We start from the raw sequence: 18,771 nt of genomic DNA on the forward strand, positions 1-18,771 counted from the left end.
CAAGTGGGTTTGAGGGTAGAGAACAGGGATGCTGGCCTTGAAAAAACAAGGTAAAATCTCTTGTGGCCAGTGTTGGATGTCTTTCTGTTGTTGACTTGAGGCTGCAGTGGACAGATGACTAGCTCACATTTCACCTGAAGGACTTGGGGTGTCGCAGGTCCACCATGAGAGAAAGAATGCCCCTTCTCTGCCCCTGCAGTAACTGAGCCACGCCTCCAGTCTGAAACGCTGGGTCCATTTGGAGGCTGGAGTGATGCACTAACTGTCTGCCTGAGCTGAACCCCTGTCAGACTCCAATTCACTACCTTGGCTCTTCCCAGTGCCCACTGTCAGTCTGTCACAAGGAGAAGGGCTTTGAGACAAGCCCTCATATGGAGATTCTGTTCCTTAAAACTGGGGGAACTTGGGCAAATCATTCAGCCTTGCTGATCCCAGGTCCTCATCCATGAAATGATGTGGAAGAGTCCCACCCCTGGGACTCGTGGCGACGGTCATCAGAGAAAATGGATGCGTTTCTAGCATGGCTCCTGCTTAAGGGGGTGTCAGATACACCTCCCCTCTATTGTTCCTTTCTTTCCCGTTCACTTCATGTTGAAACCCTCTATTGTTGTTTTCCTGGCAGTTTTTAAAATCAGAGCCTTGCCGCAGTAACAGGATTCAGGCCATAAAACACTTCTCTGAGATTGCTTTGCAACTGCCTCTAAAGCCACTTTCCCAGGGCCAGCTTATAAATTCTGGACTAGGTAGACTTTGAGCCTTTGGGACAAAAGTGTGTGGGCCCAGAGCAGATGGGGAGGCAGCGCAGCAGCCTCCTGAGGGCTCCGCTCGGTGCCTGGTGGCTTAGGCAGACTGGGACACCCTGGGGCCTCAGGGACCCCGCAGGGATGCTATGCCCCCTGGCAAGGATTGAGGGATGGTATGAGAACAGGAGCTGGAAGCATTAGGACCAGATGTAGTGCTCTGGAAAAGGCTGGAACCCAAGCACCCACAGTGACAGGCTGTGCTTGGTGGACCCACAGCTGAGACAGCCTGCCAGGTTGGCTGGAGAGAGGCAGCAGCTCTTGGGGGGGGCGGGGGGTGGGCAGGGGCTTCAGGGATGTCTAGCAAGATGAGGAAAAGAACAGTGAAACAAGCCAGGTGTGTTACAGACTTCCTTCATCCTGTGGCATGTGCAGAGGGCTTCACATCATTAATGCAGTTAAGCTTTCCACCAACTCTACCCCATAGGGAGCTATTAGCATCCTCATTTACAGGTGAGGAAACTGAGACTCTGATGATTGAAAATCACACAGCTCAGAAATGATAAAGCCAGGAACTGAACTTAGATTTCTCTGGAGAGTCTGTACTCTTACCCACCATGCTGTGTGCCCATGGTCAACATTAGTGGATACCGATTATGCGCCAAGAACCAGGAAATACCATAGCAAAGGGGCTCAGGACTGTGCTTCAGAACCACATAATGACTAGCCCTGGGACTTTGAGCCGCAGAGAGGTTACAATTGTCCCATTTCCTTATAGGCAAAATGGGGATACTAATAATAACTATTGTTAAGAGGAATAAATGAGATAATACATTTTGAGTGCTTAAACTTGTGCTGTTGCTTTTATTATTATCATAAACCCATTTTACAGATGAGGAAATTGAGGTCCAAATAAGAGGAAGCAGCCAAGCTCACCAATGGTGAGATTCAGGCAGGTGGCTGGACCAGATCTGTGGTTCCTGAGAAACATGGAGGGTGGGGGTGAAAGGTGAGAGCCCATGAGAGCCTCAGCCTAAAGTGACAAGCAGAATTTACAAATAAGGGCTCATTAGGGAGTTGGAATATAAGGTGGGAGGCTGGACACAGTAGCGTGATAACCCCAGCTGCTGTGATGGACCTAGGCAAGAGTTAGACAGCTGAGATGACACAATGCTGAGGTCCCTGAGCCTTTGACCTGGGTGTCCTCTGGTCCCCCTTGACCAAAGCCTTTGGTGGTCCCAAAGCTCAGGCCAGGGCTGTGTCTGCAGATGAGGAGCAGGGACCAAACTGGAGGTCAGGGAGATGGGTGACATTCAGGATCCGGACAGCCACAGCTCTTCTATCTGGCTACTGGCATGGCTAGGCTGACGCAGCAGAGCACGGCAGGAGCCCAGTACTCTATCCAAGATGCGATCTTTGTCAGCAGTCTTCCAGTAGGTGCTCACAAGCCTGATGGACCTACGGCTACGGGCCCACCACTCTAGCTGCCAGCTTCTGTTACCAATCTCCCTGCTGAACCAGTAACCTTAACACAGGAGAGGAAGGCATTTTCTCGCATGTTGCTTCTCCAGTGGGGTGTTCTCCTATAGCAGGTGAATGTTTCTGCTGCCTGCAAACAAGCATCTAAGCAAGGAGCATATCTGACTGAGGCCTTCACTACATCTTTTTCTCTCTCAGGACATTCTCCTTAGACCAAAGTGAAACCTGTCTCCACGCTTCTGTGCAAACTGCCATTAAATTCAGATTCAGAATCCAAGGGCCATCCTTGCTCTTTCTTCCCAGCTTAGGTACCAGCTAGTCACCACGTGGGACCAGTACAGCCTCCAGAATGCCTCCTTTTCTCGCTGCTGCTTCTCATTCCCAAGACTCATTAAGTTCTGCTCAGATTAGTGTCACAGCTTCCAGGCTGACCTTCCTGTCGTCACAATGGTGCCCTTTTAGTGTATGCTCCACTGAAGCCTGAGTGATGGTCCAGCAATAAGAATCTGCTCCTGATTGAAATGCCACCAGGCTCCCCTGTGCTTTGGGAGAGTTAGCCTGAATCAAAGACCCTCACTCTTCAACTTCCTTCCCTCTTTGGCATCCTGTGCCATGTTCACACTGATTACATCAGCAGGGCCTGCCTTCTCACAGCCCCTCCCTTCGCTGTGATGCTCTCCCTCTGTTGTCTACCTTACTCACCCGTTACGATCAAGTCTATACAAAACCTTCCCTGACCCCCACTGTCTCGGGCTACACTGAGCGGCGATGCTCAACTGGCCAGGCCAGTGTATACAGAGGATCCCCTGAGTCAGCCCCGAGTGAGGGGGCCTCATCAACACGGCCACATTCACACCCCAAGCACACTTTTTTGGAGCTGTGTGGTTTCTGTCACCTCTTAGCCTGTGCCCAGACACATACAGTGGTCATTTACACGACCCCATGCATGAGCAGACTTATGGGCTGAGTGGATGATTGACAGTAATAGATCATGTGCCAAGCATTGGGTGCTCTCCCCACCCCACCCTCTGCCTCACCTCACCTGACTCACCGTCTGCCATTTGGTTAGGCTCACTGTGAGTCACTGAGCACTGGTTTTCTATCCAGTATTTGAACTCTGTGCAGCCCCATCTGCCAAGCTTCCTAGAGGATGATTCTCTGGAGTTTCTGGATAGAGGTCCCCTAAATCTACTGGTTCAGCCCTGCATAGGCTGTCTTGGGCTCACCTGGTGCTGACCCAGGAGAGGTCAGACTTAGAGGCAGAATGCATAGGCACCTTAGGACAGACATCTCAGTCCTCTGAGCATGCCTCTGGAAGCAACAGCCATGGCTGCAAATGCTCTGGACCTCACTCCTAGCCTCTAACACAGAGCTGCTTTCCATCCATCCTTTGGGGAGGAGGGTAGATCAGCTTTTAGTACAGAACACAGTGATTCAGTGTTTCTGCTTCCAAGAGCCAAGGGGCAAAGGCTAGAAGAAAGAAAACATGTTCATGGTGGATTTGCCTGGAATCTCAACAATCGATGCTGTTCCCACTGCTGGTTTTATTACCCTTGCTCAGTTTCGTTGCACTAATCTGAATTCTGTGCTGCGTGTTTACCGGTCGTTCCCTCTGATCCCACTCGTGCTTCCACTAATCCTTCCTATAGATTTCTTGTTCCATTCCGTGCCTCCCCTCCTTTCCAGGCTCTAAGGCTTGCTGTAGGCAGCATGTTCCAGAGGCAAGATCCGGGCAAAGCTACCCAGGCTGGGCAGATCTTAGCGTTTCCTACCCCTTCCTCCCCCTTTGAGTCAGGTAATGTGATCATCCCGTGAGAGATCAGCTTGGCCAGAGTCGGTTGGAAAGAACTGAATTCTGTTTCTGAGTAAGAGCCTTGGGGACACCTTGACCCAGCACACCCTGCTGTGCTGTTCAGACAAATAAAGCCAGACATAGTGGCCTTCCTGAAGCCTCCTGCGCTGCTCAGCCCATGACCAAGCAGGGGTGTCCTATCCTCTTCCCATATCTGATTGGCCCTAACCCCTATTAGTGATTGCATTTTACTCAGCTAAATGCTAAGACGTCCCTCCTATTCCCAGCCCATTCCCAGACTGCTTAAAACATGCCCGAGCTTAGCCTGGTGTGGTGGATTCAATGTCTTCCCCCAAAAGATATGTGGAAGGCCTAACCCCAGTTCCTGTGAAAGTGATCTTATTCAGACAGAGGGTATTCACAAATGTACTTAGTTAAGATGGGTCATGAGGGCAGGCTCTAATTCAATGAGACTGATGTCCTACAAGAAGGAAACATCATGTGAAGACAGACCCACACGGAGGATGCTGTGGTGACAGAGGTGGAGTGGGCTGCCGAGGAAATTGCCTAGCAAACCTGCAGTTCAGAGGAGGCAAGGGAGGATTCTACCCAGTCTCAGGGGCAGCCTGGACATCTTGATTTTAGACTTCTGCCCTCTAGAACTGTGAGAGAGTACATTTCTGTTGCTTTAAGCCACTCCAATTGTGGTAACTTCTCATGACAGCCCTATAGAACTAATACACTTGGAAACGCAGGAATCCAGAGCATTGGGCAACGGGCAGGAGTCCACCCTCAAGGTTGTTCCCTTACAGTGGACAGACCTCCATGAGACCAGGGCCAAGAGTTGCCATCCCAGAGAATTTATTTGGCCAACCTGTGGGGCCTCCATGTTGGCTGTATTCTGTGTTTGGCCTCTGCTCTGTGGCTCTGACCCTCTCCTTTTTGGTTCTTCCTCCTGCTTTTGAATAGTCCTAGCATTTGCTGCTGGTCACACCCTGGCCTTGACCTCTGCCTCACCATTCAGGCCGTGGTAACCTATTCTCTGTGTCCTGACCTTGTTTGGCCTGTATACCATCCCAGTGGGTTTTTGTGCCCACCGCTACAGTGACTGCTCTGGAGAAGGCTTCCCTTGTTCCACAGCTGCCCCAGATTTCCCTGAACTCCACAGGAAGAACTACGATCTATTCAGGGTGACCATGCACTGTCTCACACTGGCTGCCTGGAAAGTCTAACAGGACCATCTACTTGGCCACAGGGCACACCAATGAGTATGTGTTCTCCTCTCTTACATCTGTGCTTCAGACTAAACCCTTAATCCCCAGTGCAAACTGTGGGTGCTCCTCTCTGCCACAGCTAAGCAGCTTTGAGCCCCCCAGGCTCGGGCTCAGGCTCAGTGCACAGATTTCTGCAAGCAGGGAGCCAGTCCTGCTGGCACTGAGCTGGCTCAGCATCTTCTTCCTTGTTGGCAGGGCGAGCCTCGTCTGGACCGTAGGGAACCAGGGTGGGGAAGGGAGAGAGGAGGCCACTGGATGGTCTCAGGGATGCCCATGACATGTCCCATACCACTGATGACATGTGAAAACCAACTTTGTAATCTTGCTTTGGCTAAGCAGTCATGCATGCCCTTTGCTGTATACACCTGTAATAGCTTTGATTTTCAGCTTGGAGACTTCTCTCTCCTGCCAGGTAATGAGCTCCTAGACAGCAGGACTGTCTCTTAATTACCTCACATGCCCAGCACCTTGCTGTCCTCACTGTCAGCATTATAATCCTAACACCACTCATCAGGCAGTGTCCAGGACTTTTTCTCTGTGGCCAAGAGTTGAGTTGGTGCTAATGAGATCAGGGTAATGGGTTTAGTCCATTTGGAGGTCACTTGGCTCCATCCAGTCCCATTCCATGGGCTAAGTATCACTGCTGGCCAAAGTCCTTTCAGAACTCTAGGCATAGGCTGACCTCTCACTGTGGGTAGGTACAGGCAGAGCCCTAAACCCCACACAGGCTGGCTCCTGATGCCTCCTTTAGATTTGATGCCTACCTCAGCCACATCTTGGTCTTTAACCTTAACTGTAGCAGTCTACAGAGTGCACCCAGCTCTAGCCATTGCTTGTGGCCCTTCTCTGGTCATGGGCTAGGGTCTTGGCACTCACACTGTGGGCTTCTGGGCACACGAAGCAACAGTTGAGGGTATAGGGAAGTATGAAGGGATTCTCAGCTCACCAGTGGTGAAGCCCTGGAACGCAGATACCTTACAAGGGATGTGTCAATAATGACAATGTCTGGCATCAATCAGGCATGACTCCTCTTAAATAAGTCTATAATGCAGAATTCTGAACACATAAAAAAAAAATTCAGAAGACCAATTTTCCTGCACCCAGAAGACATTAACCATAAGGGTTTTACATAGCCAGCTTTTCTACTGTATGCAACATGACTGAATTGGAATTTGACCTACACAGAGCATTTGCTGTGTAAAGCAAGGTCCACCCAGAAAGAGATTCAGGAGATGCATAGGACCAAGCAGAATCAGCATTTGAGGAACAATTTATTTGAGTGGCCAGGGTGCTTTCAAACAATCAATTAAAGCTATTCCCATCTCACGAGGTGCTAACCTCCATTTAAAGCTGCAAAAGAGGGCAACCTCTGTCAGCAATATTTAGCAGTTTTAGTTGTATAGGCTGTGATGAAGTCAATTCCAACCTCTTAGAACCAGCTGGGTGATATTGAGGGAGGCTGGGATATTAGAAATCTGTATCTTCTTTACACTTAACTCAGTACTTATTAAATGGTTTTCCCCAACAAGGCTAAAGCTATCTTTGAAAAACCCGTGTCTCTGTAGTGTTTTCCAGCTCCTTGACATTGACTCAGAGTTAAATCTTGGCTAAAAGCAATTACTGTCATATGATGAATTGAAGCAATTTATTTATTACTTGAGAAACATCCTAGGTGATGTCACTTAGAAGAATGATGGAATAATCCTTCTCAAGTGCTCCATTATCAACCAGACCTAGTGAGGGAGGCACCGTTCCCAGGTGTGGGGAAGGTAGTCAGAAATTTTTAAAAATTATTATCTTGAGACCAGAGAAAGAATATTAGGAATAAAGTAGACAATAGTTACTTAAACTTGATCTAGGCTTGTCTCCCTGTATAATTATATGGGATTCTGTGGTGGCTAAATATCAAGAAAGGAATTATAGGGAAAGCCCAGAGATTAATAATAAAACTGAACTCAGTGTGTTAAGGGCTTAGAGATGGTGGTTGATATACAAGGAAAGTGAAAAGGATGAGTGAACTTAAGTTAAAAAGGTCAGGTTTAAATATCATTTGAGCAAAGTCTGTATAATTTGACCCATATAACAAGATTCACATGACATGTTCATCAATCCCTTCCATATTAGAATATGATATGTTGGCAAGAGGGCATGAGGGGAGATAATTTCAAGAAAAGCTGGTATAAAATGGAGCTGCATGATACAGCAGGTGGCAAACTCAGCAGGGACAGGCATATATACAAAGGCGTCTTAATCTGGCTGATCAAGATAAGATTCTAGATCAAAATACCAGTAAGCAGTACCTGCTGAGCAACCTAGTTTAACACCTAGCTGTCCCGAAAGCCAGCCACAATTTCTCTAACTTGGCCTTGATTTTGCTGAAATTAACACATGGTCCTGGGCATTCCTCCTGGATTATAAGCCCAGACACCTCTCCAAAGTGGCGATGAATATCATCACTTGTTCATAGGAAGCCCTTGGTGGCCCTTGGCCTATTTGGCCTCACATCTCTCCTTTGTTCTTCCCTTGCTGCCTGGGATGTACAGGTGACCCCTGCAGGCTGTGTTTCCTGGGCCGCATGTCAACTGGTATCTGGGTTTGGCCAGTAAAGAGACATTAATTACACAGGAAGAGGAAGGAGAAGCCTTTCCCTCTTGGCTTCAGGCGCCTTCTTTGGCGGTGACCATGTCCCCTCCATGACTCCACTTCTGGCGATCTTCCAGAATCCTAACTTCTTTTGGGTGACCCCGACCTCTGGGCTCTGATGATACCACCACCTCCTTTTGTCTCCGGTCTAGGTTGGGTAATGACTCCTGGTGTTGCTATTGTCTCAGTTGCCTCACCATCTTCTCCTGATCCCCGTGTGTCAATTCTCTAGTAAATATGTTCCATTTTAAATGTTTGGAGTCGTTTCCCTTTTCCTGGTTGGATACTGGTGGATGCAGAGCCTGTGCTGATTTCTAGTGATTCTTCCTTCCTGTAGTAAATGGTAAGGGAAAAAATGTGATTTAATCATCCAGTCTGTGTGTTTTTTTTCCTGTATCAACATCACACTTTACTCTTGTGAAATATCTGGAATCCACATTTTCCCATTAAAAAAAAAAGTCAACAACAGCATTTGTTTCTCCCCAGGCTTCTCGCACCCCTCCTGTTTGCTACAATTTCAATCCTCAAAGACTGCCAAAGTAGTTCATGATCACAATTACAAATGCTCTCAATGCCTTGGGATGCAATTTGTAAAGTCTGGAGGCTTGAATCTAATGAAGTATCCAGATGCTTTCCTACCAACTTTTTTCCTATCTTGGACTTAAATTCCATCTTAAAAATAGCCTACCATTCTGAGAATTCGCTTCCAGCAAAATCAAGAAGGGATATGGTACATACCTGACTTTAGAAGAGCCAGAAAGTTGCCCAGCTTTCTCACCTTTTCCATGTTGCCTCCTCTTGGCAAACCCCCCATAATCAGAGATGTCTGCAATCCTTAAAACCTTCACTGGCATTGAGGTAGCAGCTCAGAGTCAGAGTTTGAAAGGTTTTCTCTCCTGGGTGCCAGATGCGTGCAAAGCCAGAGTAAAGACAGAAAAACTCTCCAACAAGAGAAGTCATTAAGTAGACAGGGGTGAACTGCCAGCACAGTAAGATTTGGGGATAATATGCCCTTAGATAGCTAGGAGGCGACTGTGTATTTTAAAGACTGCGGCTATTAGGAATTGTGTTCCCGAGAGCCAACTTCCTTTCTTTACCATCAGCAATGATCACCAGCATGGGTTATGCATCCACTGGGATTTACTTGGTTTTGTCAATTGCAATTAGACGTTCTTTATCTGAGACTTCTATTTTTGCTCCATATCTTTACAGGGAAGTTCTCTGAAATAAAGCTATAGAATTGGGCCTGTAGCCAGTGAGAGCACTTTGAGAATGAATCGTTAATCCCTTGTTGCCACATTTTGTTATTGCTGCCATTAAGTCATCCAGATGTAAGCCTGATACGGGCCTTGCCTATAGGAGGAGAGTTAAGTGAATCACTCTGGGGGTCTCTGCCTCCCTTCATCCTAAGGATTAGATGAACTCAGGCAGCAGGTTGCAAGGAAGCGTCACCCCAGTACCCATAGTGCACCCACAGTTTATAGACATAGAAACGCCCGCCTACCAACACTGGAACTAGTTCCAAGGCCATGCCATCATTTTGCCCCATGCGTGAGCAGTTCCTCAGAGTTTGTCAAACTTTTTTACCTCTGTCATTACATTTGATTCTTTGAAAATCCCTGTGAACTTGGCATTTACTCCGTATTTTACAAATGAGGCTATCAAATCACATGGTGGTTAACAGGTTTGGTCGAGGTCACACAACCAGTCAGGATGGAATCTGGATGCAAATTCATGTATTCTGATCTGAAACCCATTGCTTTTGACTGATCTCATAAAACCATAGAATCTCAATCTCAGAAGGGTTATAAGAGGTTGTAGAGGCCCTCTACATGGTGGGAGAATACCAAGTTTCCAGATAGTGTCTTTCATTGTTGGTGACACACTCTCCTGCTTTTGTGGGTAACTTGGGGACTTGGGGGTTGACCCCATGGGAGTTTCATGTCTCTAAAGATGACAGGGAGAATGTCTCTCACCCAGGACATGGGTATCACTGGAATCAAAGGATGCCGACTTGAGGTGGGAAGCAGGGTCAATAAGCAAAGAAAAAAGGTCACTGTCCCATGACAGTGAAGTGTTGAAGGCTTGGTTAAGCATTCCAGAAGCCCGGGAGGTGAGAACACGTAGAGACAAAGTAGGCAGATACAAAGGAGGGCCAACTCTGGAATAGGACTGGGGAACTATGACTGCTTTTATGCTCCTCTCTACATTATAGTGCTGTATCACAGGCTTGAGCCTCAGCTGGATAGTGATTCCACATAAAAACCTTTCTTTGTGTTGGCCCCTAATTTACCCCCATCACTCTACCCAGTGATATTAGCTCCAATTTTTAAAATTAAAGGGATCGATCTATTCCATCATCCACAGTGGCTTTTCAACTTTTTGAAAGCAAGAGCTAAGTCTCATGTGAATCTTCCACTCTCTAGGCCGTGAAGTCCTATTCTGACTGCCGTTCCTCCAAAGTCAATGATCTCTGATTTTAGTATGCACTGAATAACCTACATACCTTGTTAAAATGCAGGTGCTGATTGATTACATCTGGAATGGGGCCTGAGATTCTGCATTTGTAATAAGCTCCCAAGTGATACTGATGCTTCTGGTCTTTGGATCACACTTTGAATGGCAAGGCTCTTGACCTGTCTTTACCCTGGAGCCCCCTCTCCAAGGGTAGAGTCAACAACTGGATAAGCCTCACCAGAGTGACCTGACTAGTACAGTGTTAAGCAAAGCTAATTGCCCTTGGTGGATATCAGGAATCCTTGGGGAATATAAACTGGGATGGTTGTTTGGCAGCATGGGAGGAGATGGTAGGGAGATGGAGCATGGTGACTGGACTCTATGTATGGAGGAAATACTGAGGGAGAGGGGAAGACTTCAAGAGACCAAGAGCTATTCCTTGGGCACCAGGTTTCCATATGCAGCAGTGAGTAGGTAGTACACTGAAAGCCAGATGTGAACTCTGAGCTGAAGCTGGGAGGAATCTGGATTCTAAGACATCAGTGATTTCATGGACAGAGGACAGAGGGCAGCAGCAACATCTTTGAGAGGACAGGTTTGGCCTTTGGGAGTGTTCAGAGCTCAGAGGGCCCGGTTGGCTAAGGTATAAAGTTGGGCATGCAGCCTCATGTAGAGACAGTAGTTTCCTGTCAGTGCGGGCTGAGTTCATAAGATTGTTTTTGATGATTACATCACACAAGGGACTTAGGTAGAGGCTTGAAGCTACTCCAGTTGGATAAATTTACCACCTGGTGCATAGCTGCCGGTTCTGATTTACGTGGACTATTCTCAGGCTGCTCCCAGTGGATGGCAGAGATGAAGAGGACACATCCAAGTCCCTCCCCCTTCTCTCAGTTACCAGGCTTATCCCTGCTTAGTGGATAGAAAGTACCCAAGGCCAGAAAGAGGTCTTTTTAAGGGACTGGGAGACTGATACAATATGAAGTTTGACTCTCATGAAAAGGGTGGCTTAGAGCAAAAGTAACACACCTCCCATGTTGCTTCCAGTTCTTCCTCTGAAAAATTCCTCTGGATTTCTGGCCAATGAGTCAGATGGCCAAACTTCTTTGTGGACCCAGTCCTGGCATGTCCTTAACTACACCTCTGTCAAGGGCAGTTCATTATAGTGATAAGGGGGTGAGCCCTGTACACAAAGTCCCATCTCTGAAACTCACTAGTTATATGGCCTTGGACAAGTCATTTAACCCTTCTGTGAAGTTTCTTAATCTATATAAAAGGGGAAACAAAACTAGTACCTCCTGAGTTTTTAGAAGTTTCAATGACTTCATGTATGAAAAGTGTTGGGCACATTACTTGGCACCCAGTAATAGATCAGTACATTTAAGCTAACATTTTATTTATTTATTTACTTATTTATTTATTTAGAGAGAGAGTGTGTGCAGGGGAGGGGCAAAGAGAAAGGGGGAGAGAGAGAATCTCAAGCAAGCTCCATGCTGTCTGCTCAAAGCCCGATGCGGGGCTTCATCTCACAAAGGTGTGAGATTATGATCTGAGCCAAAATCAAGAGTCAGATGCTTAACCGACTGAGTCACCCAGGTGCCCCTTAAGTTGATTTTTTTTAAGTAGTAGTAATTGAGCTTCTGTTTGATGATGAGCTCAGTGCCTGCCTGAGACAGCCCATCGTATTGCTAGGAGACCCCCCCCCCCATGAGCCAACCCTTATGTGCTTCCCCATAAGTCTTATCATAGGGTCTCATCTGCTCTGTTGAGAACTTATATGTAAGGCCTCATGTAGATTCGTCTGACTCTGCACCAGGCGCAGGGCTAGCCCATGCTCTGTCTCTGTCCCTCTTTTCTTCCTCTCAGATGAAGGAGCCACGTGGGAATGCTGTCTGGCCTTCAGTCCCAGAGACATTTCCTCTGTACCTGTACCACCCACCTTTAAGTGCTGTTGGCATGCTTACTTTTTCAACAGAGGCACAATTCCACAGTAACTCAAGCAAATGCCCTTGAAAGGGTGCTAAAGTGGACATTGGGTTGGCCATGTCCCAGGGCTTGTTCTTGTCCCTATACCTGGAGTCTGGTTGGGCCAGCCAAGTATAACTCCTCCTCATCACTTCCTGTATAGAGTTTGTGATTTCAGCCCTGATGCCTGTCGGCTGAGCTCACTGAATCTGTCTAAACCACTGGCTGGCCTTTCCAGATAGATTCCCTGGTTCAAGTATGTTCCATTGTTGGTTCATGGTCACCACTTAAATCTAGGGACGTCTTGGAACTTAGTTGGGAAAGGGTTTCTAACACATATCCAACACCTTCACTTTCCTTTGGATGGAGCTTGATTCTATCCTAGGAGCAGTGTTTGACACAGCTGATTATTCCTTCCTTCTTGAAACACTCTTCTCTTGGCTCTAGGGCACTCTACACTCCTGGGTTGTTTTATTAACTGTCTGGCCACTCCTCCTCTGCCTCCTATGCAGGCATATCATTGTCTACCCACTCACTAAGTGCTGTAGACTCTCTACTCTCTCTCTAAGCCTCCTTCTCCTTTTACTCTTTATTCTTTCCCTGGGTGTCTCCATCAACCCCGAGCTGCAGATACCATCTATCTGTATGCATAAATCACACATTTTTACCTGCAGCTCAGACTTCTTTCCAGAGCTCCAGACCTGCACTTTTAACTGCCTCCTTTTCTAGAGTAGATCTCCAGCTCAGATTGCCCCAAACACACCCATTCTGTCTCTACAGCTATACTTTGCCCATTGTTTCTTGAGCTCATAAACAGCACTATCACCCACCTTGTTATGAAAACCAAAAAGTTGTGGTCATCCTCCACAGTTCTTTGCCCCTCACTCTCTGCATCCATCCCAGCAGCAGGTTTTATTTATATGCATTTCAGTAATTATCTCTTTTATTGCCATCACCATCTCCTAAATCCACACAGCTATCATCTCCCACATGGATGCCTGCAATGGTTTCAAAATTTGTCTCTCCAAGTCACTTTGGCTCCACACTGAAGCTGGAATGATCAGTCGGAAAAGTAAATCTGACCATATTATTGCTGCATGAACAACACTTAAATGGCTCCCTGCATTTCATGGGGTAAAGAACAAAAGCTTTCATTGTAGCTTCTGATGCCCTGTGTGGATGGGCCCCTGCTGCCTCTTCAGCTTCCCTCTCATCATGCGCTCCTTGCTTTCTTGCCCACGTTATTCTCTATTTCTTTCATTTCTCAAGTGCACCAGTCTCCTTGCCCCATCACACAGCCTCAGCCAGTGCTGTTCCTTCCACGGCTCCCACTTACTCCTCTTGTGTTCTCTGCCCATGTCTTCCCAGGAATGATTCACTTCCCTATTGTGTGCTTCCCGAGTGCCATGTGCCTCTCTTTTCTCATTGTTAACAGATTTGCAAGCTTACTATTATTGATTCTCAGTTCATTAATTCCGTCTCCTGAGTCCCACCCATCACTCACAGTAGGCTCCTCGAGGGCAGGGACTGTGCCTGTTTCACTCACCACTGTGTCACTGAATGCCTGTGCTTGTGATCATTTACTGAAGGAATGAAGTATGAATCTCTTTAAGCCAAGCCAGTAACAGTGTTCCTAGGGTAACAACATCCTCTCCAGGGCTCTTTTGCCTTTGTAGCCCCAGTCTCTAGAATAGGATCTCACAGCAGGCGCTAAATAAAGTTCAGCTATGCCAGTGAATGCTCCCGAGCCAACTTCCTTCCTTCAAATCCAAACAGAAAGACTGACACAATTGAAGAAATTGTCATCTGAGGTGTTCAGCTTCCTTTATGTTTGGTACACAGTGGACTAGCCTTATCTCAGAAAGCATGACTCCAAACTAGGAAATGGGGGCTATGTATGGTTCCTTGGAACCAGCCCCCATTCTGGAATATGAGACCAGCCCTGCCAAAGAGGTGGTTGGCTAACTCCCCCATGAACTCACTGAGGCAGAGATAGGCAGAGCTTGCTCAGGCAGCCCTGGGATTTGATGAGCTGGTCTTGCCTTTAGCTGATTAAGGGAACTGAATAAAATCTCTGACCCATAAGTCCATCCAAGAGAAGGATCTCTCATCCCATAGACAGCATTGTTTGGCACACAGTACGTGGGTGCTCAGTAGCAGATGAATGAAGCAAACAAACATCTTTATATCCTTCAGTCACGTGTAAGCCGACAGGAGGAGGGCAGCCTGTGTGAGACACTGACATTAGAGAGCTGAGAGCCACATTCCCTGTTCTTGAAGACTTGCCGTTCCCACGGGGGAGACTTGTCCCAGTTACAAGAGAGTTTGGGGAATGTGCTCTGATGGGGGAAACACTTGACACTCTTAAACAGGAAGAGGGGATGCATCCTTGTGCTGAAGGGCTGTTCTTAAACATCAGTGGGCTTGGGGAATCAGAATCGTAGCTTATGGGCATTAGCTTTCCTTCAGTTCAACTGAGTTCTGTGAGCACGTGGCTGAAAAAGGAGAAATTCAGTTTGGTTCCATGAGAACAATGTGTGTGGGCAGCAGTGTCTTCCCTTCAGCTAAACGTCGAACAACCGCAAACATTAAGAGAACACCTAGTACAAGCCAGGCTCGGTACTACCATGAGGAAACAAAGATAAAGGAGGCATAATCTCCCCCCCGCCCCAAGGTGCTGGCAGAGCACTGGAGGAGACAGATGGAGAAACAAATAGCTAATAATATCAGTATATTGAGGTATGTCCAAAGTGTTACAGAGAGTTAGGATTTAGTAGAGAGAGAGGCACTCTCCCAGGGGCACAGGCAACCAGAGGAGACGCAGATGGTGATGAAGAATGAGCTGGTGCTGAAGTGGCAGAAACTGGGAAGTAGGGATGTGCCAGGCAGAGGAGTCTTTGGACTTAACCTGCTGCACACAAATGTGGCGCTGGGGAATATGAACGGCAGCAGGAAGAAATTCACTCAGGGTGCTGGTAACCCGTGGACCACTCTCCAGAAGTGTTCCTGTAGGTGTCTACAGTGAGAAGTGGCCTCTGATCCCCGGTACATTGCCTGAAGAGGCCAGGCTGAGGTATTTTTTGGCTACCTGGAACCGAATCAAAGAGTTTGTACCTGGCAGAGCACATAACATTGGCATTAAATTCCAGAAATGGAGTTAGTCACATAGAAGTGTTTTCTGAACCCCAGGAAATTAGCTTTAATGCACCAAATTTCTGCCACACTGTTTGTTTCATAGAAGGTAAAACAAAAACTTTATGCTTTTACCTTTAAAATTTGAGTGATTTCAATCATGTTACCTTAACACAAAGCTCTTGTTTTCACCATTTACCAGAAAGAATAAAGTTGGGTTTGGGATGATTTCATGAACCCAAGAATAAAACTGTAAATAGATCCATGGTTTGATCCGAGGGACAAATCAGTGTGAGGGATGAAACGCTCCACTTGACCTCACCAGAGGATAGGGATTCCCTGTCACAGCAGTTGTGCAAACTTGGGACTTTCACTTCATTTCTCTGCACCTCAAAAAAGGGGGAGGTATAATCCAATATCACAAAGGATTGATCCTCAAAAAGGGTACAAGGGACAACATGTGTCATGCTCTTAGCACAGTGCCTGGCACATAGTCAGCGCTCAGTAAGTAGAACCTGTTGTCATTATAATTGTTTTCTGGTCGTATGTGTGAGCCTTTTCCACATCTTTCTTCTTCTTTCCCCTTGAAGGTGCCTCCACTCAGAATTCTAACACCGTGGAGCCAGAGAAGCAGGTAGACAACACCGTGAAGATGGCCGGTGTGATCGCTGGCCTCCTCATGTTCATCATCATTCTCCTGGGCGTCATGCTCACCATCAAAAGGAGGTGAGTGGTGCTGCCCTGCAGACTCTGCTGACCCCAGCTGGCCCAACGCTGCCGTGTGGCCAGGTCTTTGCTCTGCTGATCTCTTCGGAGCAAGCACCTTCTTCTGTGAGTGTTCAAGTCCTGAAGTAATTGAGCTAATTGTGGCTCATTGTGTTGGCATCTGAAAGGTGTGTGCTGCCTGCTTGGCAAGTGGCCCTGAGATGGTCAGTTTCTTAGGGAACCATCGATCCCTATGGCTGGGCCACCCTGTTGTGCCATGGGGTTCCATGTCATGAATCTTCTCAGAGTTAGCTGCTCTGTTGTGATTGATCATGTCTCATCAAGGTTACTGGGGAGCCCCAGAAATACAGATGCAGGAAAGTAATGCTTTATTCTTTTTGCTTTCACTCACCCTGATTTCTCTTTGGTCCGCCAGCAGCATCCCCTGCATGGCAGAGATAAAGCCTCCCATGGGGTGATAGTCCCAAGGGAAGATTCCTTCCTACTCCATGTCCCATAAGGCCTTCCCAGCTGGATTGTTGCTACTTGTTCTTTCTGAACGGATGTCTTCCTGGGCGTCTCTGGTCCACTAACACAGTTATCACATGTTGCATGGCTCATGAAAGCCAGGTACAGGCTCCTCCTTATCTCCAAGATTCAACACACTGACATCTTCTGTTTTCAGACATTCGCAAGGCTTGAGGCTAACGCAAGGGAATTGCAGAGAGGGAAAGGAACCATTCATCCAGGAAAGCTGATGAATATCAGCTGTCACTGTCCCAGGATGCACTGTTATTCCTCCAAACCGGAAGTCCTGGGGCCCACCTCTCCTTAGCCCTTGGACTGCCCCCATGTATCCATATCTACCATGCACCCTCATGTCTTCTCAATTTCAACATCGTGGTCCCAACCTTGGTCTCCACCTTCCTGCTCCCCTCCTCTGCCAAAGCAAACAGAACCTTTATCTATATTACATTATGTGCTTCGGTGCACCCTGCCACCAACTTGAAGATACTTTTACATCATTAAACAAGCCACAGCCTGAAGCTCTGATGTCTGGTTACTGACAGAGTTCAGAGCAAACCCAGTAACAAGGACCAGGGACTTACTTCCATCTGTGGAAGGAAAAGTGCTCGTGAAATTTGTGTCTCACCAGAAAACAAAGGGACAGAATGCCCTAAAGACAAAGTGCCGCTTCTATCTAAGGACTCTCATGAATATAAGGAAAGTTTTTTAAAAATCCCCTTTTCCAATTATCAGTGAGTCAGAAATACTGGGGTTCCCACTGTACATGGCAGTCAGCCTTCTCTTAGCCATTTCAGCTCCAGAATATCCCTGTGTCTTTCATGACTCTGTTCTGAATCAGCCAGTCCTCCCTCTGGCCAGGATATCTTACTGGTAGGACCTTGTCCTTTTCTTGACATCTTTTGTCTAACAGAACCACTCCTTTCCTCGGGCTCTCAGCAGAATAACTGGAGAGTTAAGGTTCTTATCCAGCTACTGATTTTCTGGTTGGAGAGGGGGAAGGGTAGGTACTACATTAATATTGGGGAGCAAGAGCTCCCAAAGCATTGAGGACAGCATTGCATTGTCATATCATCATCAACCGTATGACCATATTGCAGGTATCAGTGACAAGTCAGCTATTAGATGAAGTCAAACATGAAGTCTGGTTTCTCTGGGGGCGATGGGCACATGTAAGATTGCTGACATGTTTCTTAGAGTCACAGATGCATTAGAGGCAGAGGTGAGCTGGGGATTGTCTACCTGGAAAAAGTAACTGATTTAATAGAATCTCATTCCTCTTTGATAGACCTGAAATGTTCTCATTCTTTGCCACTGATTTGTAAGTCAGATAAGCTCTTCCAATTTTGCTCTTTCTAAAGCCTGGCTTAACCCACGTCACCACCGTCTGTGAGCTTGTGAAGAAATTTCACTTCCTTCTCCACAGCTATTTCTGCAATGTGTGACTTCTCAGGAGGGAGGAAAGGGCTTTCTGTTTCCAGGGTGGGAACAAGTATAAAGAGAGCCCTTTGTGTGGCTTTAACCTCTACTGCGTGTCTTCATCATCTCTCACCTCTATCAAAACTGTCCATCAGACCCAACCAATAGGCATTACATGACCACCATTTGTCCCGAGAAGCAAAACACAGATGTTTTGGCAGTGAGGGGGGTGGGTGGAGGTGGAGGCTGATCAGTGTTTGCATATACAGTATCTTTTGGAGAAAAGAAGACCTTTTGCTGACCTCCTTGATAGTGATAATTTACAGATAGGTGTAGGGCAAGGAAAGGAGAGGAGAGGAGAAAGAGAGCATAAAGGTAGGTCTACACACTTTCTAACCTACAGTGTCTTCTGATGTCTAGAGATGCCCCCAAAAGACAGTGGAGCATTTGGTGAGCTCCCTTAGATCTTCTTACTCCAGCCCTGTGTAGAAGTATGGGGAAAACTTCATCGTTCAATTGAGTCTGTCACTATCTTACTGCTGGCCAGAATGCTGCCCACAGCTACCTAAAAAGAAGAGATATTACACAAAAAGAAACCCCCAAATAATAGGCAGATCATCACAACTCAGGACCCTGGTGT

The 18,771-nt window shown here is 47.0% G+C and overlaps 1 protein-coding gene across 3 annotated transcripts in view; it reads left to right on the forward strand.

Annotated features, from left to right (window-relative positions):
• The window catches only part of PTPRT (protein tyrosine phosphatase receptor type T), a 796,626-nt gene that overhangs the window by 607,894 nt on the left and 169,961 nt on the right, over window positions 1-18,771 (forward strand). For all 3 annotated transcript variants that reach the window (XM_042980385.1, XM_042980383.1, XM_042980384.1), the window contains exon 13: window positions 16,073-16,208. In XM_042980385.1, the coding sequence (XP_042836319.1) occupies window positions 16,073-16,208 (136 nt within the window). The remainder of the gene's footprint in view (window positions 1-16,072; window positions 16,209-18,771) is intronic.

The sequence above is a fragment of the Panthera tigris genome, chromosome A3 (genome assembly GCF_018350195.1).
Source record: "Panthera tigris isolate Pti1 chromosome A3, P.tigris_Pti1_mat1.1, whole genome shotgun sequence".
In the NCBI taxonomy this organism is placed as follows: domain Eukaryota; kingdom Metazoa; phylum Chordata; class Mammalia; order Carnivora; family Felidae; genus Panthera; species Panthera tigris.